Consider the following 27124-nt stretch of genomic DNA (forward strand, 5'->3'; position numbering starts at 1 on the left):
AAGAATCAAATTTCTGTGTAGCTCACTGAGAAAGCTAAGATTAAAGAGAGGTGAGAATCGTGTGGCAATCCAATATAAAAATAATACCATTAGCTCCTGATGGCTACAACGACAGCCAGTCCTTCAAGTGATATCACAACAGGCACCTTGCACAGAGATGTTTATAAGCACTTCTAAAAGATTAAATACTTCAAATGCATCTTATTATAAGCAGAAAACATGGCAAAGTCCTATTTTCGAAAAATGTAAAAAGGGCTCTTTTTAAATAAATGTATTGAATGGAAAGATCACAAGAGGAGTAAAGCTTTATGGAAACACAGAGACAGCACCCAGTCTCAAAGCCATATAAGAATACCACACACAGTAGGACTATAGTTCAGAGTTCTCATTGATTTCCTACACAATTGGAGAAAGCTGTCAGTGGTTCATCTAAAATTCACATACTGAGTCATGAAGTCATGAGAAGAATCTACTCTTTACATGTACCTTTCTTTTCTTTTCTTATTTTTTTTTTAAAAAGATTTATTTATTATGTATACATTGTTTGCCTGCTGGCCAGAAGAGGACACCAGATCTCATTATAGATGGTTGTGAGCCACCATGTGGTTGCTGGGAATTAAACTCTGGACCTTTGGAAGAGCAGCCAGTGCTCTTAACGGCTGAGTGGTCTCTCCAGCCCCATGTGTCTTTCTTTCATCAACAATGGCCATTTTTCTCCCACTGGTAGAGTTCATGGTGCATGGCCCATGTGCTGTACATACCTTCAACCCTTGGATAAATGCAATGTCAAGTAATTACTTCATTGTTTTAAACATTTAAGACAAACTACTTGATAATTTCTACTACATGTTTTAAAAACATTTAAAAAGTAAGCCAGTAAAAGAACTTTTCTTTGTGTCTTTTACAGTTATTACTGCCAGGTGACTTGTCCATAGGGAAGGCATCATAGAAGCCAGGGTACTGCAGAGGCACAGGGACCTCACTAATGACTGTGATTTGCTATATGCCAGGTACTCTTTTACATGACCTTCCATGTTTCAATTTTAACTCTAAAAGCATCTCGTGTTATCACTAGCGAAAATGGCCTATCTCCTACTCTTAAAAGGCCAGTAGCTTACTTTTGGGACAATCATCTTGTTCAGAATGATGATCTGAGGAGACCCTCTGATCTATTACAGTATCATCCTTGTATAAAAAAAATTAAACAGTTTTGAAATACTGAGAGCATGTGGAACATCTCTGAAAACTACTTAGTAATGTACAGAGAATAGTAGATTTTGGAAAAAAATCATGTAGGGAAAGAGATGGTATTTGTGATTAAGTTGGATACCTAACTGTAAAGTGATTGGTTTGATGTTTTCCCCATAGTTTAACGATTCTTCTCAAGGCAGTTTCAAGCTGAGTGTGATACACTGTAAACCCAGAGCTCGGGAGATGGAGACGGGGGGACTGCGAGTTCAAGGCCGGAATGGAATACATGAAATCCTGTCTCAAAAACAAAACCAAAACACCCAATCAAACAACATCAAACACGGAAAAAGGGCCACTCCAAAGGTATCAGAAATGTTTAAACTGCATCAGTTAAAACAAATATCCAGCTTTCTAAGTCACTATACACATGTGTATGTTCCCAGAATGTAGAGAAGTCAGTCATCTGACCTTTTATATACAATTGTATGCTTCATTTTAAGCATTTTGTAACAAAACTGACTCAGAATAAAATAACAACAGCTATTCCTTTAAATGCCTAAAAGGATTTGCCAAGTCTTTACAATACTAAAGCCCATATTTTATAAATGAAGCGAACCCCATGGAGGCATGGTCCTGCCATGTAACCAGGAGCAGAGGCCGTTTCTGTCTTCTGCACACATTCTTTCCAGGGCCCGCTACTAGCCCTATCTATGACTTAAGAGCCACAATAGGAGAAATGGTTTCTTTCAAAACAATGTAGAAATCAGCTTCTAAATCCACAGATAAATTCCTTACCTGGTAAGCTGTCAATTCAAATTTCATGTACCAAATCTAAATGCTATTAAAATTAAAGCGAATACATGCATACATGATAACTCACTTACGTGAAAGAACATAAAAATATAATGACTGGGAATTTTGATTTGATAATAAACCATGCAGAGAAGTTGAACACTTATAAAATTTCAGTTCAGGCTGGATACAGCTCAATGCTAGAACGCCTACTCAGCATGCGAGGCCCTGGGCTTGATGTCCAGCTACACATACACATACCACTCTCTCAATTCAAATCACCCTAAAGAGTCTAAATGCCCATTCTTTGGGGGAAAAAAAAAATCAGTGGATGTAATTTTGGAATGTCAGAGGTGGCCATCTTTTATAAACACTTTATAGATACACAGTTTCACTCTCTAAAACTTGCACACACTCAAAATTCACAGTACATTCCTGTTCTTCAAGGGAGCGTATTTCAGAGACTGTTTTAAATATGTGTATATGTATATATGTAACATCTGCTTATTTATTAAATTTACATGCCAAGTTTTCCATCGTAATGTTACAGAATCAAAACTTTATACCAGAGTGTATCACATCTCTGGCACTGCTAGTGTCTGTGTATTATTTCCATATGTGTGTACATGCGTATGTGTACATGAGTGTGTGTACACGTGTACATTTGTGGTCTGTGCACACATGTGTGGAGACCAGAGGGTGAGGCACATCACTTTCTCTGATGACAGTGAAGCTTCCCCGAGTTCCCAGGTTCTTCATCGGTGTCAACAGGATCAAACAGTTCAGGTGTGAAACACAGAGTCGTCCTCTGCTTCTGCTTCAGTAGCTTTATTTGAACTGGCATGTTTGGCTTCTTCTTCACTTCCGGCAGGCAAGTCCCTGTCCAGGTGGAGGTCTTTCTTCAGAACTGATATTTGGAATATTTCAAATGGCATTCTATAACTGCATATAATTTTGTTTCTGATATTTTAGTTTTAGCAAACAAAAAGGCCCCAATTTCAATGAAATCTGCATACTCTTACCTTTTTCTCTCTAATAAACTAGTCATAAACGATTTTTTTCTTTTGACTTTGAAGCAGGCCCAGAGCCCCAGTCTTCCACTTGCTGGGAAAGCAGCTGTGTGCGCTACATCCAATCTCAGGCAGGTTAATGAAATCGCAAGCTTTTGGAGATAAACTACGATTTCCAAAAACATCTATGAATTTGCATTAAAATAGACAGTAACATATGGCTGAAGTGTGGCTAGATTCAACTGGGATTAATCTCTGTATGTTCATATGAAATCACAATGAGTGAACCACAAAACATGAGTAACTGTGAAACTGAAAGTGACCAGGAAACTAAATATTAGAGGAAGTACTCTGTATGGATTACCTACTTAAAACTCTAGAATAAAACTTGTATTTCTGAACATAAAACAGACAAATCTGATAATGACTTACAATGAAAATATATCTAAAAAATTAAAATTATACCGTTTACCCACTGTGCAAATTATTATTTACACAAGGAGGCTTAACCAAATCCTGACGGCATTAGCTGAGGTCAGGGAGGCCCTCACACTGCTCCCAGGTCCTCATGCCCACGCACGAGTTTCCCCAGGTCAATTCGCTTCGACAAGCTGTTGGCTTTGTTCTCTCCCACCGGGCATGACTCCATTCAGCCTGGTTCTGTGCGGCCTTCGATTTCATTTCTGCCGGAACCCAGTTCCCGTTTCAAAGAGGTCTTCAGCTGAGAAACAATCCGAATCATTACTGGATCTATCGGTTTCCACTAGTTCCCCGTGTTCTTCATCGGTGTCAACAGGATCAAACAGTTCAGGTGTGAAACACTGAGAGTCGTCGTCCTCTGCTTCTTCTGCTTCCGTAGCTTTATTTGAACTGGCATGCTTGGCTGCTTCTTCACTTCCGGCAGGCAGGTCCCTCTCCGGATGGCGGTCTTTCTCAGGGCAGAAGAGCTGACTGGAATGGTTCTTCGCAGGAGTCACGTCAACCTTCACTGAAGAAATCACGATTTCTGACTGAGGGCGAGCTGCGAACGATGCCCCAGCTGCTTCGTTGGAGGTCACACGTTCACCCGTGAGGGGCAAAGCGGTTTTGTCTTCTGTCTTGGAGGCGGAAGAACCAGAAGCGTGGCTCTCTGAAGACACGAGGGCAGGTGCGCAATTCTGTACTGTCCTAGTGCAGTGCCGTCTCAGAGAATTAAAGACAGGCCAGCTGACTGGTTCTGTTCGCTTCCCGAAAGTGGGGCTGGAGGATCTGGAAATGCCATTTCTCTCTGTTTTCACTGTTTGAACAGATTCTCCTCTTAGCACTGGATCACCTAGGAATACAAAAACTTAAGTTAGTGTCAACTCTGTGCTCCTAGGGAACATTAACTGTTATGTTAAAATGTTGTTTTTTTTTTTTTAAAGTTAGAAATACTTTAACAGCAGTATAAAATACACGGTCAGCACCTACCACCAGCAACACTGAACTTTCATCTTGGAATTTAAAGGCGAGAATGTCAACTCTAAAGAGACTGGTTCTCCAGTACTTCCTGGCCTGAGTTAGAACGGTATTTGCAAATGATCACATAAACACTGTGGTGACCCCCATGGTGCAGAAGAAGAGGAAGGATAAGAAGGAAGAGGAAATGACGGAGTGGGGAGAGAATGGGCTGCTGAGGAGCCCGTGGAGAGCGCTGGCCTGGCATCTGCAAGACTCCAGCACTGGAGGGGGCAACAAAAAGGAGAAATCTGCCTCAAAAATCCACCGAGTCGTGACCGAGGAAAAGACGAGCTCTCCTATGTAAAAAGTAAGCACACTGACTGTTGCAAGGCTATATATGATATTTCTCAAATTATAAAACTGGTCAGCATGTACGACCAGAACTGGATCGTGGGCTTCCTGATTGCCACTGTAACAGCCTTGAAGTCACTCTGATACCTATTTAAAAGCACATAGCGCAAAAGATTTGAAAACAGGTATGTTAAGCTACACTGATTATTAAAATTAAAATTATACCCAATCACCAGAATCTGGCATATTTTTTTTTTGTTACAGGCCAGATGGCAAATATTTTAGGTTTTATTGTCCATATTATGTCTGCTTCAACTGTTCAAGTAGGCTAGTCTGGATAAAACTACAATTACTCAACTTTGCTGTTTTGGGATTATGTAAGCAACTGAATATGAGCTAGTTGCATTAAACTTCAAACATAAAACAAGCCTGCAGGATGGGTCAGGATTCAATCCCTGATACAGTCCATGATTCCTAACACTTTAAAAGATTATTATTTTTTTTTTTTATCATTCAGAGCAAATGACTCACATCTCAGATTCAAATAAGGAGCGGTCCTAAATGGGACCTTTCAGTTACAGAGGCTTGCTGCAGCTAAGGCTGGCTGGCCTTGAGTTCTTGTTCTTTTTTTTTTTTTCAATTTAATACTACTTCTGTCTAAAAGTTTACATTTATTTATTGTGTGTATGATGATGGGGGCATGCACACCAGGCATGCACGCGGAGCTCAGAGGAGCAGCTTGCAGGAATAGCTTCATTCTTTCCGGATCCTAGGGATCAAATGCAGGTTGTCACATGTGGCACAAGTACCTTTACCTGCTGAGCCATCTCCCTGGTCCTGGCCTAGAATTCCTGGTTCCCTTACCTCTGCCCCCAGCGTGTTGGGATTATGGGGTTACAGGCATGTGCCATGATATCCAGCTCAGCTCAATTTTTATAAAGCCTTTAAAATAATGTCTGCCACTTACATAGTTATTTTACAATGCTATGTTTATTGTCTTATTTGAGTTTCACAATCCATCTTAGAGGGATAGATAGGTAGGCAGGTTATTCACTTTTTCTATTATAACTTAAAGAGGTCAAGTGGCTTGTTCACACTTAACAATGCTAGTTAAGGGGGAAAGCTAATGGAAAACCAGAAAATACACTTTGGTATCCTAACAAAAGTCTGTCCCCATTCAAACATACTGTATTATTTTTATGAACACTTCCTGATATAAACCAATTAATCTGTACCGAAGTCATTATCATTCCTATTATATAATGAAGCTGAAAAAGGGCAGCATTCAACATACTTTTCTTCCTGCTGGAGATAGCGTGACCCAGTACTGACGGGGTTCTGGCAGCCATTTTCGGACACTGCGGCTCCTGGACACACACTTCTGCTGCTTCTTCCCTAGAATTTTCTGCCGATAGATGACTTGCTTTTGACACACTTGTAAGAGTGCTCTCCTCCAAACAGGCCACTTCCAGAGTAGACTCATTGTCTTTCATACACTTTTTGTCTTTTTTGGCTCTATTAGTAACTTTCTGGTGCCTTTCAGAAAACTCAGTCAGGGACTCCAGGGCACTCGCAAAGGTTGAGTGGTGCTGAATCTGCTGCCTCACCCATTTAGAAAGCCCTAAAAAACAGCGGATCCAAGTGAGAAACTGGTTACTTAGTTACCAAAATATTTATGCATTAAGATTAACCTTACTGTTTCTAGTGAAGCAACCTAATTTGCATTTGAATACAAGGAATGGCTTTCAAACTTTTATTTCATATATATATTGCATGTATATGAGCTAAGAAGGGATTATGGCATGAAAAATGCATCATTAGTTTCAAAATACTGAAAGCTGAAAATGCAGGCAATGTGCCCAACCCACCCAATCAGAGCTTAGCCACACAGGGAGCTGCAGAGCGCCGGCTGTTTGCTGCCGTGATCACGGGACACACGGGGAGCCGAAGCTCCTCCCTGGTGCCAGCATCTCAGACACACTGATCCTCAGCCAGGCAAAGAGCAAACCTCTTTCTCTCCAGTGCAGTTTCTGCTGACTGTGTTCACAGCACTGTAACATTGAATCACTGTAAGTTGGAAATGTCTAGAGACTGGGCCAGTAACACGAGTCCCTGGGGGTAAGTGCTGTGCGAGTCTGATGCCCTGAGTTCAACTTCTGGAACCCGTGGGAAGGTGGACGGAGAGAAGTGACTCTACCAAGTTGTCCTCTGACCTTTACATGTGCACCAGGGCACCCTCACCCACACTGCATCGCACATGCAGGGTAAGGAGGTGTAAGCATCGGGAGGCAGAGCCAGGCGGATCTCTGTGAGTTCGAGGCCAGCCTGGACTACCAAGTGAGTTTCAGGAAAGGTGCAAAGCTACACAGAGAAAACCTGTCTCAAATACACACACACACACACACACACACACACACACACACACACAAAAGAAGGTGTAAGTAACACACCTTTCCAGGCCAACAATCTAAATTTGTCTCCTTTTCCAAAAGTAAACTCAAGATTCCAGTCTCAAAGTTTTGGTTTTTTTCCCTGTCCCTTCCTCCACTAGTTCCTCAAACTAGTCTGGGGGTGGAAGAAGCAGCAAGGCTTTCCTGGGGAAAATTGTATCTATCCAAATTGTTATTTATTCACACAATAATGAGCACAAGAGATATGACTCAATCAGGGACATGTTAAAACTGTATATGAGCTGTATAAAAGGAACCATATTAAGAGCTTAGGGTGTTTTATGTATGGTTAGTTTTATACCAAAATAAAAAATATTTAGATTTTTTAAAATACCCAGATTATCATAAAACTATCAAAAAAATCCCCTGAATGATGCTGCAAAAAACCTGTCATTGTCTTGGAACAATTAAGTTTTTAAAAGTTGTTCATTTATTTGTGTGTGTGTGTGTGTGTGTGTGTGCGCGCGCGCGCGCGCGCGCGCTTGAGTGCACGTGTGCGGGATACACGTGAGTGTGGCTTGCGAGCTCATGAAGGCTGGAGGCTGATGCTGAGTGTCTTCCCGTATTATTCTCCACCTCATTTTCTGAGACAATGAACCCAGAGCTCACAGTTTTGGCTACTCTGGTTGGCCAAGCAAGTCCCCCAGGTCTGCTTACCTCTTCCCCTGCAATTCTGGTATTGCAAATGCATGCGACCGCAGCTGCTGTGTGGGGAGCCCGCACTCAGGTCCTCCTGCATGAACAGTAAGCCTCTTACCCACGGAGCCATCCCCCAGCCCTGCAGTAACGAGCTTAAAAAGCCACCGTGGCATTATATGTTTAAAGAAGAGACACAGGGCTTCCTGAAACCCAAACTATTACACTGTAATTTCAAGTAGTTTTCTTAAAATGGAATTTTTCTGAGTTATCTATGTATGAAAATAGAATTTAAACAAAAAATTGCCATTAAAATAAATGTATGCATCATGTTAGTATTACCAAAGTAAGGAAACACTTCATAATTTACAAATGCCTGAAAATGAAATTAAAATAATCCAGAAACTGGGAAATATTTGATCCTAAAACATTAATAAATCTGAGCTATGAAATAAGAATTTGAGTTTTTACCTTTTTTAAGAAAAGCACTAACATTAACTTTATTTTGAAAAAATGATTGTATCAAATGAAAATGTAAATTCTCTAAGACTGAAAATTTTTAGTACTATCATTTCTTCATTTTGGGTTTTTTATAATCAAAGAAAGTCAGCACAAGACATCACTGCCGGCCTTTGAACACTCGGCAGGGTCTGAGCTCCACCTGCTGACTAAACACGAGTACTTAGTATTTTCGCTTTTAGTTACGGCTTTAATCTGAGGTGCTGCTTTGTATAGACAAAAAAAAAGTAGGGAAAAACCTCTAAGAGCAATATACTCTGCTTTAAATCCTGACAGGAAGCGTGTTTCTGGTATTGACTGAATGGACTGTCACTGCTGGATGAAAACCACAGGCAGAAATGCCTGTTAAATGACCATCTACTTATCTTTCTGTCCACTGGCACTTTACTTCCTTTTAGAAAATACTTGCTTTGACCAACATGAACTTTATTTTGTGTGTATGTATACTGTACATGTGTGTGCACACCTGCATATATGCCTATGAGTAGATGCTGGAGACTGAAGTTAGGCATTTCCTCAATTATTCTCCACCTTATTTTTTGAGACAGGATCTCTCCCTGAACTAGAACTTGTCAGTTTGGCTCTACCCCCTGTCCAGCAAGCTCCTGCAAGCTCCAGCAAGCTGCCTGCCTTCCTTCCCTGTGGCACAGGAGTTACAGAAATGCTCCCCTGCACCTGGCGTTTATGTGGGTGCTGGAGATATGAATTCTGGTCCTAATGTTTGCATAGCAAACACTTCCCAATTGACCCCTCTTCCTAGCCCTTTAAATAAAACTCAGAAGAACAGAAACATTTTTAAAGAAACAAGCAAATAAATACAATAGCAAACTTGAAAATAAATCAATCAAGCAGCCAAAAGAGATGTACTTATGTAAGTGAAAAAACAGTATTTTTTTGAAAAATTAGAGAAAGAACCTTTTCTTTGACAATGGTAAACAAAATACTGCTACATTATTAAATTATGTGCCATAGTCTATAAAATTGAAAAGTAATAATTGATCTAACAGTTGATGACTAAAAATTTTCTCATCCATAAAGAATTTTTACAAACACATGAGAATTCAAAGACTAGCTTTCCAGTTAGTTTGATCTCCTGATTCAAATTTGCATTCTAATTCTTCATTTTTACAAATGAAGCTACAGAGGTCTGGAGAGATGGCTCAGTCAATACAGTGCTTCTCGACAAATATGGAGACTTGAATAGAATTCAGTCCCCAGAACTCACATAAAAAAGCTGGGAGTGGTGGTGCACACGTGTAACCCCAGTGCTGAGCAGGCAGACCCCTGGGACTTGTGGCCGGCCAGCCGAGCCTAAGCAGTGAGCCCAGGCCAGTGAGATCCTGTTTCAGAAAACAAGCTGACGGCTCCTGAGGAACCACACCTGAGGTTGACATCCATGTACACGCACACACATGCATTTGTATCCCCACGTGTACACACACACACACACACACACACACACACACACACACACACACACAGAGTAATAAAAATAGGAGCCATAAAAATATAAAAAATTTATGATGGCAGAACAGGAAACCCCAGATCCCACGTTCCTCCTTTAGAAACATGGATCCAATAATTCATGGACCAAACCCCTTTATGAGAAATCCAGAGAGAAGTTAAAAAGTTCTGGAACCCAGGCTAGAGCAAAACCAATTGTCTCAAAGCAGGCAGGCAAATGTGTGGAACCTTCTCGCACAGTCCTCATCTCAGACCGGAGCCACAGGACTAGGAGTGAAGTCCCTGGAAGGAAGACTGGAGGGCAGCCCCAAGTCCTGAAGCGTTTGCTTCTGCCCTCTCTGTCTGGAAGCGCTGGCAGCAGGCGGCTGCTCCAGAACTACGTCACAGGACCCAGAGGCTGCCCCAGCTCAGCAGCACTTCGGGAAAGAGAAGACTGGTGTGGAATGGATGTCGGCTTTTCAATGAACGCCTAGGACTAGACTGGACTGTCCCAGTCGTAAGGGAGCACTCACATAATACGGCAAATTCTCCGGGTCTAGAGGCTGCTGAGAAGAAAAGAGAGCTGGATGGGAGCATGCTGCAGCACAGGAGATAGACAAGCAGGCACAACAGGTTCTGATCTCTAGGGAGAATAAAGGGCAAAGAAAGGAACTGGCAAAGCCCTCTAATTAGGTCCCCACATAGGGAATGCAGAAACCAGACCCATACAGAAGATCAGAGGGCTACCAGCTGCCTAGCAGGGCTGAGGAGTGAGGTCTGTCCGTGTGAAGTTGCTGTAGTAAAAACTTCTGAGAGGTGACTTTCATCAGATGGGTGTAGAGACCAATACAACACCACAAAGACACATGGGACACAGCTCCATTACAGGAACAAGCTAACTTCAAAATGGATGAGAGCAGGAGAGAGGGGAGGGGAACAAGAGAGAGTATGAGTGTTACTCACCAAAGAGATAAAGAACGGAAAAACAAAAAGAACCAAATTCTGGAGCTGAAACGTTCACTCACTAGAGGGGCTCAACTGTAGATCTGATCAAGCAGAGGAAAAACCTCAGATGATCTGAAATTACACAGAGGAGCAAAAATGAAAAAAAAAAAAAAAAAGTGAAGCAAGCCTAGTGGAATTATGGGAGAACCATTAAGCAGAACAGTGTATTTCAGGACTCCTAGAAAAGGTCAAACAGTTAGGAAGCTTCTTTATAGAAAGGTGAAAGGAGTCAGGAATCTGAGACAGACCTCGGCTACATAACAAGTTTAAAGCCAGTCTAAGCTTCACGAAGCCCTCAAAAAACACAAAATAAAGACAAGTGCGTGCCTTTAATTAGAGCGCTCTGGATGCAGAGGTGGGTGAGTGGATCTCTGTGAACTGGAGGCCAGCCTGGGCTACATAGGGAGTTCTAGGCCAGTCAGGGCTGCAGGGGACCTTGTCTCCAACAAAAACAAAACAAAAAGTTTAGTGATGCAAAATGGCTTCATGCTTGTAATCCCAGTATTTGGAAAGCCCAGGTAGACAAGGCTCTCTCTTAAAAAAAAAGCAATAAATTAAAATAAAACAAAAGACAGATTATAATCCAATTGTCTAAGACCAGAGCAAAAGAAATTGTAAAAGCAGCAAGACAAAAACAATCCATCACATGCAAGTAGACTTCCAAAGACAGCCCATGGGTTTCTCAGGAGAAATCTCACAGGCTTCAGGGAATGAGATGGCAGATTCGAAGCGCTGGAAAGAAAAGCCCCAAACTACTAACTAGGAATGCTCTAGCTGGCTAAACTGTCCATCAAAATGCAGGTGCCATAGCCTTTCTCAGATTGACAAAGGCGGAGGAGCTCCTGGCCACGAGGTCCGCTTTATAAGAACGGTAAAAGGAACACAGTAGCCCACGAAAGTGCAGCTTGCCAACAAAGGCAACAAAGGTACAGACAGCTACCAAATATTTCAGTACGGTAATGACACCCTTCCCCCTTTCCCCGTGCTGAGGATCGAACCCAGGACCCATGTAAGGGAAAAGGGAAGTACTTGACCGCTGAGCTACATCCAAGCACAAATCACTTTTAATTTTGGCACAGAATCTGAAAAATAAAAGTCTACAGAATAATAATCAGTATAAAAATATGTGGGTAGAAACAAACCTTTAAAAGGCTAATTCATGACTTGAACACAAATGTTGGTGACAGGAAAGTCAATGTTTTGGTTGGGGAGACAGCTCAGTGGGTAAAGCACTTGCCACGAAACAGTGAGGAACGGGGTTTGAACTCCCAGGACCCACGTAAAAGCATGATGAGTCACCCCAGTGCTCCCACAGGGACAACGGGACACAGAGACAGGAGAATCCCGTGAAGCCCTTGGTCCCTAACCTGGCAGACGCAGTGGGATAACAACAGAGACCTTGTTTCAAACAAGGTAAAAGGTGAGGACACCTATCCGAGGGTGGACTCTAACCTCTACATATATGTGCACCATGTTATGTGTGTGCCCACATTCACACATGAATGCATCCCCTACACATTGTACACACACATACACACACATACAAGCAGATGTTTAGTAGAGTGGTAAGTGCTGTGTAGTAATTTCCTCCGTGATAAGACCTTCCCTCTTGGAGGGAAGCTCATCAAGATACAGTTCTCTAAAGCAGTGGTTCTCAGCCTGTGGTTGCAACCCCTTTGTGGGGGTCAAATGACCCTTTCATAGGTTCACCTAGGAGCATTGGAAAGCGCAGATGTTTACATTGTGATTCATAATAGTAGCAAAATTACAGTTATGAAGTAGCAATAAAAATAATTTTATGGTTGGAGGTCACAATATGAGAAACTGTGCTGGGTGGTGGTGGTGGCGCACGCCTTTAGTCTTAGCACTTGGGAGGCAAAGCCAGGAGGATCTCTGTGAGTTCGAGGCCAGCCTGGTCTATAGAGCAGGAGCCAGGACAGGCACCAAAACTACACAGAGAAACCCTGTCTTGAAACCCCACCCCCAATAAATAAATAAATAAATAAATAAATAAATAAATAAATAAATAAATAAATAAAAATGAAAATAAAATATGAGAAACGATATTTAAGGGTTGAAACACTAGGAAGGTTGAGTGTTGAGGGATATTTGATGACACTGTGTGAAGATGTGTTCATCCTTCCTCACCTGCCTAAGGCATCTTCTGATTGGTTTAAAAAAGAGCTGAATGGCCAATAACTAGGCAGAAGAGGATAGGAGGTATTTTAGGAGAGAGAGAGGAACTGGGGTGGGGTGGAGGGAGACTCTAGGAGGCGGGAGATTTGCCAGCAGGACGCCAAGGAAGTTGTTTGTATTGTACTGAGGAGAGGTAATGTGCCATGTGGCAGCACGTAGATTAATATAAATGGGTTAATTTAAGTTTTAAGAGCTAGTTGGGAACAAGCCTAAGCTAAGGCTAAGCTTTCATATTTAATAAGAAGTCTCTTTGTCATTATTTGGGAGCTGGCAGACCAAAGAAAGTCTGACTACAGTTGAGAAGCACTGTTCTTTTTTTTTTTTTTTTTTTTGGTTTTTCGAGACAGGGTTTCTCTGTGTAGCTTTGCGCCTTTCCTGGGACTCACTTGGTAGTCCAGGCTGGCCTCAAACTCACAGAGATCCACCTGGCTCTGCCTCCTGAGTGCTGGGATTAAAGGCGTGCGCCACCACCGCCCGGCGAGAAGCACTGTTCTAAAGGAGGTGAAACATGAAACACTCCATCCACTCCAGAAGCAACAACTCAGAGGCTCCTGGAAGTTCCTGAAACTGACCAGAGAGACAAGCTTCCTCCTTCCTTAAGTACACATAAGCAGAAAGAACTGCTGAGAAGTACCCAGAGCAGCCAAGCTGCCTGGAAGAGGCAGAGCTTAACTGAGCTGCCTGAGGAGGCAGATTCCAGCCAATGTGCTCAGAAGAGGTTCAGACCAGCTGAGCCACCTGGAAAAGACATTCTCCAGTCTGTTGAGCTGCCTGAAGCTGTGCCCTGTGCTCCAGGTTTCCAACTTTTGTGTAAAAGTCATAGAAGAAGAAAAAAAAAATAAGGAGAAGTCTTCAAAATATTGATCTTCATAAATATCTGCTGGTCTAGAACTTACATATGATTCAGTGACTTCATTCTTAAATATGATAAAGTGTCTAACCGCCCATGTTCACTGTAGTGCCCAGGATCCAACAAGTAGAAACAACCTAAATGCCCACTTAGAGATGAACAGAGAAATACGCCCTACATGCACTGTATTATTCAGTCTTAGACAACAAGGAAATCCTGTTGGGTACTTCAACAAGGATGAACCTTGAGGATAGTATACTAAGTGTAACAGGACAGTCACAGAGGGACAGACACATACTGCATGACTCAACTTTACATGCATCATCTGAGTCACTGAACTCAACAGGGAAATGGTGGTTGCCACTGTATGGGGGAGGGCAAAATGGGGTACTGATGGCCAATCGGTGTAAAGTTTCAGGTATTAAGATTACAGGTTCTACAGATCTAATGTGCAATACCGTTTACAGTTAGTATTACATTACACACAATTATATAAAATACTATACAAAGAGGCAGATCTCATGTGGCTTTTTTTTTTTTAACCACTAAGGAAAAACAAAGCCTATTAGTAATTTTTACTCTAAACTGAGAATCTTACCCGATATGTAGCGGTTTGGGTTGCTATTAAAACGATCATCCACTAGAATAAGAGCTCCCCAATCATTTTTGTGTCGAATACACCTACAAAAAAGGGGAAAATAAAATGTGTATAAAACATTGAAAATAAAGCCAGATTTCCAAAGGGATAGTTATGAAAATGGTGTTCAGCTATGTATTACTGTAATCAATTCAGTCTGTTAAGTCATTTAGTTGCTCAACTGATTTTCAGTATTAAAAATGTGATGATATCTCTGTCTGCTCACTCTGGAATTTGGCATTTTTACTCCTTCACTGAGATGGGATTTTGAGGGAATGAAGATAATAAATGTTCAACTTTTACAGTTTAAAATTTTTAATTTCATATGACATTCTTCTTTGACATTATTTTAAAGTAAGGTACAGGTTCCAGGACAACAGATCATATAACACACGACAGAACAGGAAGAAGTTATATACTGTCATTATTACAGAAGGGTGCTGAAAATCAATAGGAAGTCAGGGAAATCTATTTGGGGTTTGCTTTGTGTTTAAAGTGGATTTTGGTAGAGAGGTATTTAAATTAATAAAACATTAAAGAGAAAAAGGTTTCATCTTTTCCATTGTTTTTACTGCCTTGCTCAAATGAATCATGCTCACTTGAGAAATGATATTATACTTCAAGTGAAGCAGACGGTGAGAAACTCTTACTTGTGACTTAGCTGTAAAACCATCTGGTGTATTTCTGAAGGCTGTTATTATATTCCACCGACTTTACTACTGCAGATGATTATAATGCCCATGTAGTCTTTAAAAAAGATGACAGTGAGGAGTTGGGGAAGTAACCCAGTTGGTAAAGTGCTTATGGGGCAAGCATGAGGACCTGAGTTCAGATCCCCAGAACTGACATAAAAGCCAGGGTGGTAGCACACTCCCCAGGTTAAAGAAAATCAGGTTTGATTGAGGAAGACCCCCTGAAATCCTGACTACAGACATAAACAATCCTAGAAAAGCTACAAGACATGTGATGTATATTTACCTGTTCACACACTTAACAAAAAAATCCATCTTTGGCTAACTTGTGTACAATGCACAGTCTATACTTGTATTAATGCAGATATGTATGTAATTACCTGCAAAATTTTATGTATTTTCAGAGCAAGGGGACCAGACACTAATGAAAACAGATGGCCCAGATGGTCCAGCATCCAAAACAGTTTCAAGGATGCTTGCCTAGATGGTCCAGTCTCACAAACTATTCCAGCCAAGACTTAACAATTATCCTGATTTTCTCAAGGTTCCCCCAAAGATTATCAGTGCCCCCAAACAACAGGAAATAGTCTAGACAATGATACCCACATCCCAAAAGAGAGGTTATGGATATTTATTATCATTTAAGTGGGGTTGGTAACAAGTTGTTGCTGGCCATGGTCAGAAAAAAAGCTGAAAAAGGAGATTAGATTCACAGATCTCTTTCTGAAAATAAAAGGGGGGGGGATATAGAAATGATAGGATAAAAAGGGTAGACTATTGAATCTATTTTTAAATTAAAAAAGCAACTACTAGTTTTAAATATTTTACATTGGAATGGAGTTGGTTTATTGATACAAATTTAAAGTTATTTTTGCTATACTATATCTATGTTTCTACTCTTGTTTGGGGTATTGTGCTTATGTAACTTTTAAAAATGGATTATATAATTAAGAAATACAAATTAATAGTTATCTATAGTAGTCAAACTTATAGTCATATTAGGTATGTTTTGATATATTTAGATAGACAGATGGTCTTCAAACACTTCAAAGACCTACAGAATATGGCATTCAATATGTTTAATAATCTAAGGCTTTTCATGACAGCAAGACACTCTACTCCTGGCAGCACCAATTTACTTCAGAGGAGATAATGGGCAATGAAGAAACTCCATATGAAGTTTGCCTTCCTTATGGCAAAAGCTAGCCATTTGGGCAAAAAACTGCCCTGCCTCAATTGCTGACTGTATACTGTCCAAACTGGACCAGCAGGACACAAAAGAAAGTGAGTGATAGACTTTGCCAAGACAAGGTAGGACAGCCGTTCAAAATTCCCTGCTTCTCAGAAAAGTCTGTCAGATATACTAGGCCTATAGGCCAAAGACAGATGCCCCCACATTACAGAAGAATTTATGGTGACTGTTCAGGCGGCCAGATGTCCCTGTCATTAGGTAACATTTCACTCTTCTGGGGTATTTGACAGAGTTGAGACTAGGTCATGGTTAAAGTTTTCCTTAGTTATAATAAAAGGTAAATTAGGTATAAAACTTTAGAATCATAAGATAAAATAGATAATAGAATACTTTCTCTAATTTTGACAAATACAAATGAGCTAGATATAGTAATTGTAATTCTTACTTAATAACTGTCTTTGTTATATATAATTTTACTATGTTAAAATTAAAACCTTCCTTTTAATTAGGCAAAAAGAGGGAAATGCTGTGGAATAATCCTTTTGTACACTGTAAAGGTATGTCACTTGAATTGGTTTAATAAAAAGCTGACTGGCTAGTAGCCAGGCAGGAAGTATAGGTGGGACAACCAAACCAAAGATGCTGAGATTAAGAAGGGTGGAGTCAGAGGAGACGCCAGCAGATACAAAGGAAGCAGGACTTGTAGAAAATGAGGTAGCAGGCCATGAGCCACATGGCAGAGAGTAGATAAGAAATATGGGTTAATTTAAACATTAAGAGTTAGCTAGCCTGAGCTATTGGCTGAGCATTTACAATTAATATTATGCTTCTAAGTGGTTATTTGGGAGTGCTGCCAGGACAGGAAAACTCTGTCTACACTTTGTGACAAATGGTCATTTGCTGATAGTGTCCTTGAAAATCAATAAATGACAATACAATTAATATACCAAAGGCACAGTATTGTGTGTGAATATTCCAAGTATGTGACTTTAGTGGTGCTTTGGAAAAACACGTTTTGAAGCTCTAGAAGTTGGCTGGCAATGTAGAATGAGGCAAAGCAGCAAACCTTACCTTTTCCATTATTTGCCAAGCAATTCTGAAGCATCCATGCCAAGCGGAGACATAGGAGGGTGCTGAGAATGCAAGTGTATACATGTGTTGGGAAGGGACACAAATACATACACACGCTATGATCTGATGATAAAATATACGCTACAATAGAGATAATGTACATAATCTTCTGGGTTTACTGGGGTATAAAGAGGTCTAGGTGAAGAAATAGAAGGTATCCACATAGCCATGACTTCAATCAGGCTATCACTGTTACTATGCCAATTGAATAGCATGGAAGCTTATGTGCCAAGGCAGAAAGGCTTGCCAGAATATGGTAGGTTTCATGATGAAAATGTTAGTGGACAGAGGTAGGGAATATAGCTGAAAAAGCAATTCTGTGGTTTTAAAAGTGTAGGTGGGGCTACAATGTGAAGGGCCATTTAATAACTATCTGAACTCAGCCAGGTAATTTAGTTTCAGATTAACCAGTCTGAAAACAAAACGGGAAAATTAAATTATGAGGTTCCAACTTGCATTGCTATTAGGTGTTATCAACTGACAAATCAAACGTGCTAATATGTGGAGTGTATAAATAATAAAAAATCCAATGGAATTTGTACTTCACAAGCTTTCTTGAAGTTCAAGGTGTTATTTATATTAATATTAAAAAATCAATAGAGGTAAGAATACTTAATTTTATAAAAATTAGTATAACAAGTAAAAGTCAAGAATTTAAAAATATATATTCAAGCTTTCCTAGAAACTATCGGCTGAATATTATACTTCAAAAAGAAACAGGCAGTCATCAGGAAGAGAAAACAAAATGCTTCAAGAAAACATGCAGTGAGCTGGGCGGTAGTGGCACATGCCTTTAATCCTAGCACTTGGGAGACAGAGCCAGGAGGATCTCTGTGAGTTCAAGGCCAGCCTGGTCTACAGAGTAAGCTCCAGGACAGGCACCAAACTACACAGAGAAACCCTGCCTCAGAAAACCAAAAAGAAAAAAAAAAAAAAGAAAATAGAAAACATGCAGTACAGTTGGGTGCCAAGGAAAACGGCATGCCAGACAGGAAAGGCAGCAAGACAGCAGCAGCTTAACAATGTAATTGGTTTGAAGAGAACAACAAAAAATTTAAATTAAAAATTAAAATTTTTTGAGACGATAATTTAAAAAGTGACCCCAGAGGCTGGGAATGAGGATGACTCAGTTGGTAAAGGGCTTGCCACAGTTCTCAACTCCCACTTCTGACATCCATGAAAAACATACTTTCCTAGAGTTCAAACTAAATGAAATTTTACCACATTGATTTTTTTTTTTTTTAATTCTCCCTGAGACAGAGTTTCTCTGTGTAGCCTTGGCTGTCCTGGAACTCACTCTGTAGACCTTGAACTCACAGAGATCCACCTGCTTCTGCCTCCTGAGTGCTGGGATTAAAGCTGTGGATCACCACCGTCCATCTTTCCACATTGATTTTTAAAAGTAGCAAATGTTACTTTTTCTTCTTGGGCACAGACAACACCCCAGACAGTACCACTGTAATCGATTTTACTTTACTCACCTGCCTAGAGCCTGATTTAAGGCTCTGTATGCTTGAATTTCATACCACTGACGGCCAGGCAAAAGGCCTCTCAACTTTGAATGGTGGTCATTGTACTGTCGTTTTAGTTCAACCTAATAATTTAAACATTAAAAAAAATGTTGTGGATAAGTAAAGCTTATTTTAAACATATGAATATCTAACATTTAAATTTTATTTAGAGTTTTGTTTTTCAGTTCTGAGTTTTTTCTGAGTTCATCCATTCTTACATTTTCTCAGTGCTCTCAAGTATATAATTATTTGTGAGAGAACATTTCCACACAATAAAATTCACACATTCTCAGTGTATAACATAAGTTCTAGGAAATGTACAGTCTGTAACCATCAGGTAATTATAACATAGATCATTTCAACACTGATATCTTTTCAGCTGATTGCTGTCTTAAACTCCTGGCTGTGGCAGCCACAGACTTGCTTGTTTTTGCCTTTTCTGAAATTTCAAGTAAGTGTTACTAGGCATTCTGTACTCATTTGTGTCTATACTGACTACACTGACTACATAGCATATTGTCGTGACACTCTGTGTATGCTCTAACAAATAAAGCTTGCCTGAAGATCAGAGGGCAGAGCTAGCCACTAGTTACCACAGAGGCCGGGCAGTGGTGGCACACACCTTTGATCCCAGCACTAGGGAGGTAGAGACAGGAAGTGATATGGCTGGGTGGAGTGAGGAATATAAGGCGGGAGGAGACAGGCGCTCTCTCTCTTTCAAGATGAGGATTTCGTAGAGGTAAGAACTAGTGGCTGGCTGCTCTGCTTCTCTGATCTTTCAGCTTTCACCCTGACATCTGGCTCCAGGTTTTTATTATTAAGACCAATTAGGATTCATGCTACAACATATTACTTTGGGAATTCATGCATATTAAAGTACATAAATGAAACACATACATATCCCGTTTATTTATATAGGCAGTGTGTGTGTGTGTGTGTGTGTGTGTGTGTGTGTGTGTGTGTGTGTTTGAATGAGAATAGCCCCCATAGGCTCATATATTTAAATGCTTCCTCACCAGGGAGTGGAACGGTTTGAAAGGTTTGGAAGAATTAGGAGGCGTGGCCTTGTTGGAGGAACTATATCACTGGGGATGGGCTTTGAGGTCTCAAAAGCCCATCCCAGGGCTGGAGAGATGGCTCAGTGGTTAAGAGCACTGACTGCTCTTCCAGAGGTCCTGAGTTCAATTCCCAGCAACCACATGGTGGCTCACAACCACCTGTAATGAGATCTGGTGCCCTCTTCTGGCCTGCAGGGAATACTGTATACATGATAAATAAATCTTTAAAAAAAAAAAAAAAGCCCATCCCAGACCCAGTCTCTGCCTGCTTATGGATCAAGATGCAACTCTCAGCTACTTCTCCTGTATCATGGCTCCCTGCCATTGATAATGGACTAAGTCTCTGAAACTATAAGCAAGCTCCCAGTTAAATGTTTCTTTTATAAAAGGTCATGGTCTCTTCACATCAATAGAACAGTAACTAACACACACAATCTATCTCATTTTTTTTCCAGTATCATGATCCTTGCTTTTTGAATGGAATAGTTATCTCATTTATATTTAATGAAGTTATTGTTATAATCAGATTTAAGGTTACCATATTAAGATTACCATATGACTGTTTTTTCCTATTATCCCATCTACACTTCCTTTTTTTTTGTATCAAAATTTTTTCTAGAGAGGCCACAGGCCCTGCCATTACAATGAGCAAGTGTGTGATGGAGATGGGAGAGAGGAAAAGCAGAGTAGTTTGTACACTAAGAGGCGGAACTGGAGATGTGCTGGGGATGAGGCCTGCGCTGCCACCTGAGGCCATGATGATGGCTAGGCCCAGGAGCCATGCCTGGGTCCGTGGCCCTACCACAGCCAGGCGGGGTCTGTGTCAATGTCCCTGGCCCGTGTTATCACCAAAGACAACATGCACATCTGTGGTCTGGGTTGCCATTTAAGGACATGTTGATGTCCAAGTGCCTCGCTAAGCTGGCCCCGCCCCTCTCCTGGGCATCTGAGAGAGCTGGCCTTGGGGCACGGCTGTGGGAGGGCTAGTTGGCTAACCAACTCAGCTACCACCCAAGCCCACATCCAGGATTTTGAGCTGGCCCAAGTCTACCCCACCTATGAGCTGCTGGAGCGCATGAAAGGACTGGTCCTGCAAACCCAAAGCTGCAGGAGCCCCATGACTCAGGGGAAGAGCAGGACATCCGAGAGGATTGTCGGTGAGGGTCCAGTGTCAATGGTATAGCAGAAGATGGAGGCTTTGAACCAGCCCGACTTGTTATAGTGAACATTTGTAAGTAAAGCTATTTGGACAAAAGGATAGACTGTGTGACACACTGTGGCTTCCGTGGCAAGATTTTTGTTTTATTTTTTATTTTCTTTTGGGGGAGGTTACAAGGGTGGAGGGCAGACATAGAAGGACTGGGAAATGAGTGGGATTGGAGTGCATGATGTGAAATTAACAAAGAATCAATTAAAAAATCACGAAGAAAAAAATTTCTTCCTAGTGTTTCCATCTCTAAGTTTTTTCCATTTGTTTTTTTATTTTAAGTGTATGATTGTTTGCAGTATCCTTGGAGGCCATAAGAGAGCATTCAATTCCCTGGAATTGGAGTTACAGTAAACCACCATGTCAGTGCTGGGAATAGAACCCAAGTCCTCTGGAAGAGCAGCCAGTGCTCTTAACTGCTGAGCCACCTCTCCAGACTCTAGTGTTTCCATTTCCATTTTTAGTGATTGCTCGGGAGTTTACAACACACACCTTAACAACACAATCTACCTTAAATAGTATTAGACTGTTTCACAAGTGGCATAAGAAGGTACTACAATTTATTTTCTTTTTATGTATTTTATGCCATTTTAGTTTTAGAAACACTATAAAACCATAATACATTCTTCTTATTCTTTTAAACAGAGCACTTATTTAAACTATTTCTAAATTATAGTATAAGTTTTGGTTTACATAGAAGTAAAACAATAGGACAGAAATTTCATATGCTCAATTTCCTCAGTGTTAACACATTATATTACTAAGTTACCTACTTCAAATTCAGAAACTAGCATTGGAATATTCCTTTAATCTGTGCTTTATTCAAATTTTCACCTTTGTAGTAATAAATTTTTTTTCTAACTGTGTAGATTTACACATAGCTTTATGGTTCCTGGCACTTTTTTTTTTTTTTTTTTTTTTTTTTTGGTTTTTCGAGACAGGGTTTCTCTGTGTAGCTTTGTGCCTTTCCTGGAACTCACTTGGTAGCCCAGGCTGGCCTTGAACTCACAGAGATCCGCCTGGCTCTGCCTCCCGAGTGCTGGGATTAAAGGCGTGCGCCACCACCGCCGGCTCAGGTTCCTGGCACTTCTTGCTCTCATCTCTGGATTTAAGTTTCCAGATCACAACAAAGCAGAATGTAATGTGGGTGGAGATGTCATGAGGAAATTTATTACTTTGTGTGCTAGACTACTTTAAAAAGGATTCTGCCCATGAGTGGTAGCACACATCTATAATCCCAGCACTAGGGAGACAGAGGCAGACTGCTATCTGTGAGTTCCTAGCCAGTCAGGTTACATTGTGAGACCCTGCCCTTAAACAAACAAACAAACAAACAAACAAACAAGTTTAAAGAGAGAAACATTACTTAATACAGGTTTGCTGGTAATTAATTTTGGCCAGCCTTCCTTGGGAGCCGGGGGTTGATGACCCAAGGTCCTTCAATATGTAGCCCAGGCTGGCCTCAACTTAGGATCTTTTTGCCTTAGCCTCCTGAGTGCTGGGATTATAACTACATCTTCATTTTTGAGTAAAGAAATCCAAGCTGACATTTTTTTTTCCTTCAGTATGTTAAGATAGCACTAAATTATTCTGACTGGTGCAGGTTTAGACAGAAGTCTGCTCTTCATGTCCTCTGTATGACGTCTTATTTTCTGACTTTGTATTGAATTGTGATGCACAATTCAATTTAAGTTTTGCATCTTCTGCATGAGTGCAGGCCTTAAGGATCAGTGGGTTTAGGGTTTCCTTTACATTTGGAAAACTTTTTTCCCCCCCCAAGACAGAGTTTCTCTGTGTTACAGCCCTGGCTGCCCTGGAACTCACTTTGTAGACCAGGCTCTGTCTGCCTTCTGAGAGCTGGGATTAAAGGTGTGCGGCACCACTGCCCGGCTACATTTGGAAAACTTTTAACCATTACTGTAATCCTTTTTCTGCTTCCACTCTCTCTTCTTCTGGACTCTACCTGCACAGTAGTTTAGCCACTTTCTATTATTCTACAATGACTTTTAGTGCTCTGTTCAGTTAGTCTACTTGTTGTCACTCTATACTTCATTTTCAGGACTTTTTACTTCTGTATTCATGCTCACTGATCTTTCTTAGACACCTAACTGACCCAGTACTTTTTTTTTTAATCACAATATATTTTCCCATATCTGGACATGTCATAGAAGTACTTAAAATTTTATTTCTCTTTTCATCATGGTCATGCTTTTCTCCATCTTCTTTGACTGTATGAAACATGAAACATAAAACATAAGATAGTTTAATGTCCTTAACATGTCATTTATGGTTTTGTTTCTAGTGATACATTTTCTCTACAGTAGAGGCTGTATTTTTCTCTTTGCAGCCTGCTAATTTTTGATTTCTCTCTCTCTCTCTCTCTCTCTCTCTCTCTCTCTCTCTCTCTCTCTCTCTCTCTCTCTCTCTCTTCTGAGACAAGGTTTCTGTGTGTAGCTTTTGGAGCCTGTCCTGGAACTCATTTGGTAGACCAGGCTGGCCTCGAACTCAGAGATTCACCTGCCTCCGCCTCCCGAGTGTTGGGATTAAAGGCGTGCGCCACCATGGCCTGGCTTGACGCTTGTTTTCAAATGCAATGAGAACTGCTCCAGAGCATCCTGTGGATGCTAAACACTAAACATCCTGTGGTCTAGGGCTCATTTATTTCCAGAAAAAAAGTGAAACTTCTCTGTCCAATGCCCTGTGGATTATGAGCGCCCTCCCCTCCATGGCTATGAGAGCACAAACCAGTCCCAGCATCTTATGAGGTTAAGGAATTGTCCACCCACTCTTCCCAACCTCAGGAGGTTCCACTCATGTCTATGCCAACCACTGTTCGTTTAATGGTTCAAGGCGGTTCCTTTGCAGATATGTGGCACCTTCTCCCTGCATGTCCCATCCTCTCTGGTACAGAGCCTTGCAAATTCTCACTGCAGTGAAACCTTTCAATCAGTGGGATTACTAGGCTCTGGCTTTATTCTTCCTACACTGTGTGCTGTGGCTGGTACTGTGGGGCTCATTTTCTTTTCTTTTCTTTCTTTCTTTCTTCCTTCCTTCCTTCCTTCCTTCCTTCCTTCCTTCCTTCCTTCCTTCCTTCCTTCCTTCCTTCCTTCCTTCCTTTCTTTTTTAGTTTTTCAAGACAGGGTTTCTCTGTATAGCCTTGGCTGAACTGGAACTTGATTTGCAGACCAGGCTTCCCCTGAACTCACAGAGATCCACCTGCCTCTGTCTCCCGAGTGCTGCGATTAAAGGTGTAGTGTTGAATATCTTAAAACAGTGTTTTGTCATAACATTCGCTTTTCTAGTTCTTTTAAGCAGGTGGGCATAGTTGGTGTGTTATTCCCTTGAGATTGAATTTGATTTTAAAAATTTAAAGAAGAATTTGCCTACACACAGAGGACTGTTTAATGTGCCTCCATTATGAACACCGACGGTACCTCGGCCACCCTGCTCACTGTGTGGCCTTGCACATGTTTTACAGTAAACTGCACAGGTGACTGGTAACTTTGCCATTTGAATTCTTTTCACCTACAAATGAAGATACTCTGGTTACAAGAGTTACTAAACACTTCAGTAATTCTTTCCAGTTGTGTATCACTAGGGGCTTGAAACAGACTTCTGCAGTGTCTGAAGGCTTCGTGTTCCCAGAGTTCAGAGCTTTTACCCCACCGCACACCATCATCAACAATACATTCATTTCTTTAAGTCAAATTGTTAGGAAAGTTTTACTGAGTGGGATAAAATAACGCCAAAGTTAATTGTAAAAAGAAATCTGTGAGATAATGACTTACGAGTTCAGTTAGATATTTAAACAAACACTCATTTAACACTGTAGTGCTAATATCCCAACACAGGACCTAATAAATCAAACACTGGAATCCAGAACAGAATCTGGAAATGGATCACTGTTTATCTGGCCAAACAAAGGGGGAATTTTAAATCAGTGAGAAAAGAATAAACTAGTAAATACTACTAGGGACAACTTTGGAAAAGCAAGGAAGCACGTAATAACGTTATATCTCCTTCTATCATCTATATAGATGCACTGAAGACACTTTGAAAAATCTATAAATAGTCTCAAGAAAACACGGCGAACTATTTATAATTCCAGTGTGGGAAAGGCCACCTCAACCCAAGCAAGCCTACAAAACAAAGGCCACAGGGGAAGCCTTAACCAGCTGAGCAATGCAGCTCCTGGTTAAAGGTCTGGTAGTGAGTGTACAGGCTGACTCACCCATGGCTTACCAGTCATCACCTAACTCAGGCTAAGAATAGAAGAGACACATAAATGGTAAAAGAACGCTTAAGGGTGCTGTAATTGCCAGACTGGTGATAGCTATAAATACTGGTTTAACCCCCTGACAGCCATCTGAGACATCAAAAATGCCACTCTCCATGTTAACAATAAAGAAAATTCAAAGTAATGCCCATTCTAAATCAACCCCAACAAAGAATTAAACCAAACTCCCACAAGGCCCAAGAGACAGTTTAAAGATCAAGTATTTTTCTGAGATAACAACAAACTATATAACAACAAACTCAATAACAAACCATCGAATCACACCTACACAAGTTCAAGATGATCAGATGCTAATTGAATTGCCTATAAAACAAAATCAATATTCCACAGAAGAAAACGAGATTTAAAATCTCTTTAATGTACCATCCGTAATGTCCAGTATACAATTAAAAATTACTAAGAAAACACGATACACATTAGGGAGGGGAAATATAGGCAGGCAACAACAACAGCTGGGAAGCATGAGGGCAGCTTTGAGAATGGCAGACAAGGACTTTACAGCAGATACTGAAGACTATTTAAGTAACATAAAAACACACAGTTTGGGGGATGGTGGCTCAGTGGTTAGAAGCACTTATTGTTCTTTCAGAGGACCTGGGTTCAGTTTCCAGCACCCACATCAGGTGGTTCACAACCTCCCGTAAGTCCAATTTCAGGGGATCTACTCCCTCTGACCTCCAGCAACATCTGCATACAAGTGTTTCAAATAAACCTATATGGGCATGCATGTGCGCATGCCCACACACATAAAAATAAATGAATCTTTTTTTAAAAAAATGGTTTAATGAATAAACTCTAGATAATCTTGGCAGAGAAATGGAATTTTTTTATTTTATTTTAAAAATGTATGTGTGTGCATGTGCGTGTGTGGTGTATATGTTGCAAATGTGTGAGTCTATGGGTTTGTACACCCATACACACACATGCACAGACCACAGCAAGACTTCAAGAGTCTTCATTACTCTATGCATCATTGCGACAGGGTCTCTTACTGAACTGAAGCTTGCCATTTAGGCTAGACTGCCTGGCCATACAGCTCTTGAGATCTGCCTGTCTCAACCCCCCATGCTGAGATTACAGGCATATGTGTCCATGCCCAGCTTTTTAGATGGTCCTGGAGATTCCAACTCAGGTCCCCACGCTTGCAGAACAAGCACTCTTGCTCAGTGAACCATCTCCTCAATCCTGAAGTGGAAATTTTACAAATTCACATTGGAATGGTCCAATTGAAAAATAAAGTAACAGAAAGGATTTCACTGAATGAGTTCAGTGGCTGAGAGTGGGAGGCAGAAGCATTAGTGAGTGATCAGAAGAGGCCACCAGCAGCAAACACACCAGTCAGAGCAAGGTAAAGATGCACACACCATGAAGACACTTGTGTAAAAGAATCAACGCATCTAAAAGCCTTCAGTGACAGTCCAAGCAAACCATAGCGTTAAAATAGTAGCAATGCATTTAACATAACATGCCATGGGCTGGCAGCGGGCAGCTCAGCATGGAGTGCTGGTTCACTCCCAGTACTATTAACACACCCTGC

At 40.9% G+C, this 27124-nt stretch overlaps 1 protein-coding gene across 1 annotated transcript in view; it reads right to left on the reverse strand.

Annotated features, from left to right (window-relative positions):
- Positions 1-514: 514 nt before the first annotated feature.
- Brip1 (BRCA1 interacting DNA helicase 1) overlaps positions 515-27124 on the reverse strand; it is a 147507-nt gene continuing 120897 nt past the window's right edge. The window contains exons 17-20 of the mRNA XM_006983228.4: positions 18996-19108; positions 14461-14543; positions 6058-6384; positions 515-4305 (exon numbers count right to left, since the gene is read on the reverse strand). Of these exons, the coding sequence (XP_006983290.1) occupies positions 3671-4305; positions 6058-6384; positions 14461-14543; positions 18996-19108 (1158 nt within the window). The 3' untranslated portion in view covers positions 515-3670. The remainder of the gene's footprint in view (positions 4306-6057; positions 6385-14460; positions 14544-18995; positions 19109-27124) is intronic.

Source organism: Peromyscus maniculatus, chromosome 8 (assembly GCF_049852395.1).
Source record: "Peromyscus maniculatus bairdii isolate BWxNUB_F1_BW_parent chromosome 8, HU_Pman_BW_mat_3.1, whole genome shotgun sequence".
NCBI lineage: Eukaryota > Metazoa > Chordata > Mammalia > Rodentia > Cricetidae > Peromyscus > Peromyscus maniculatus.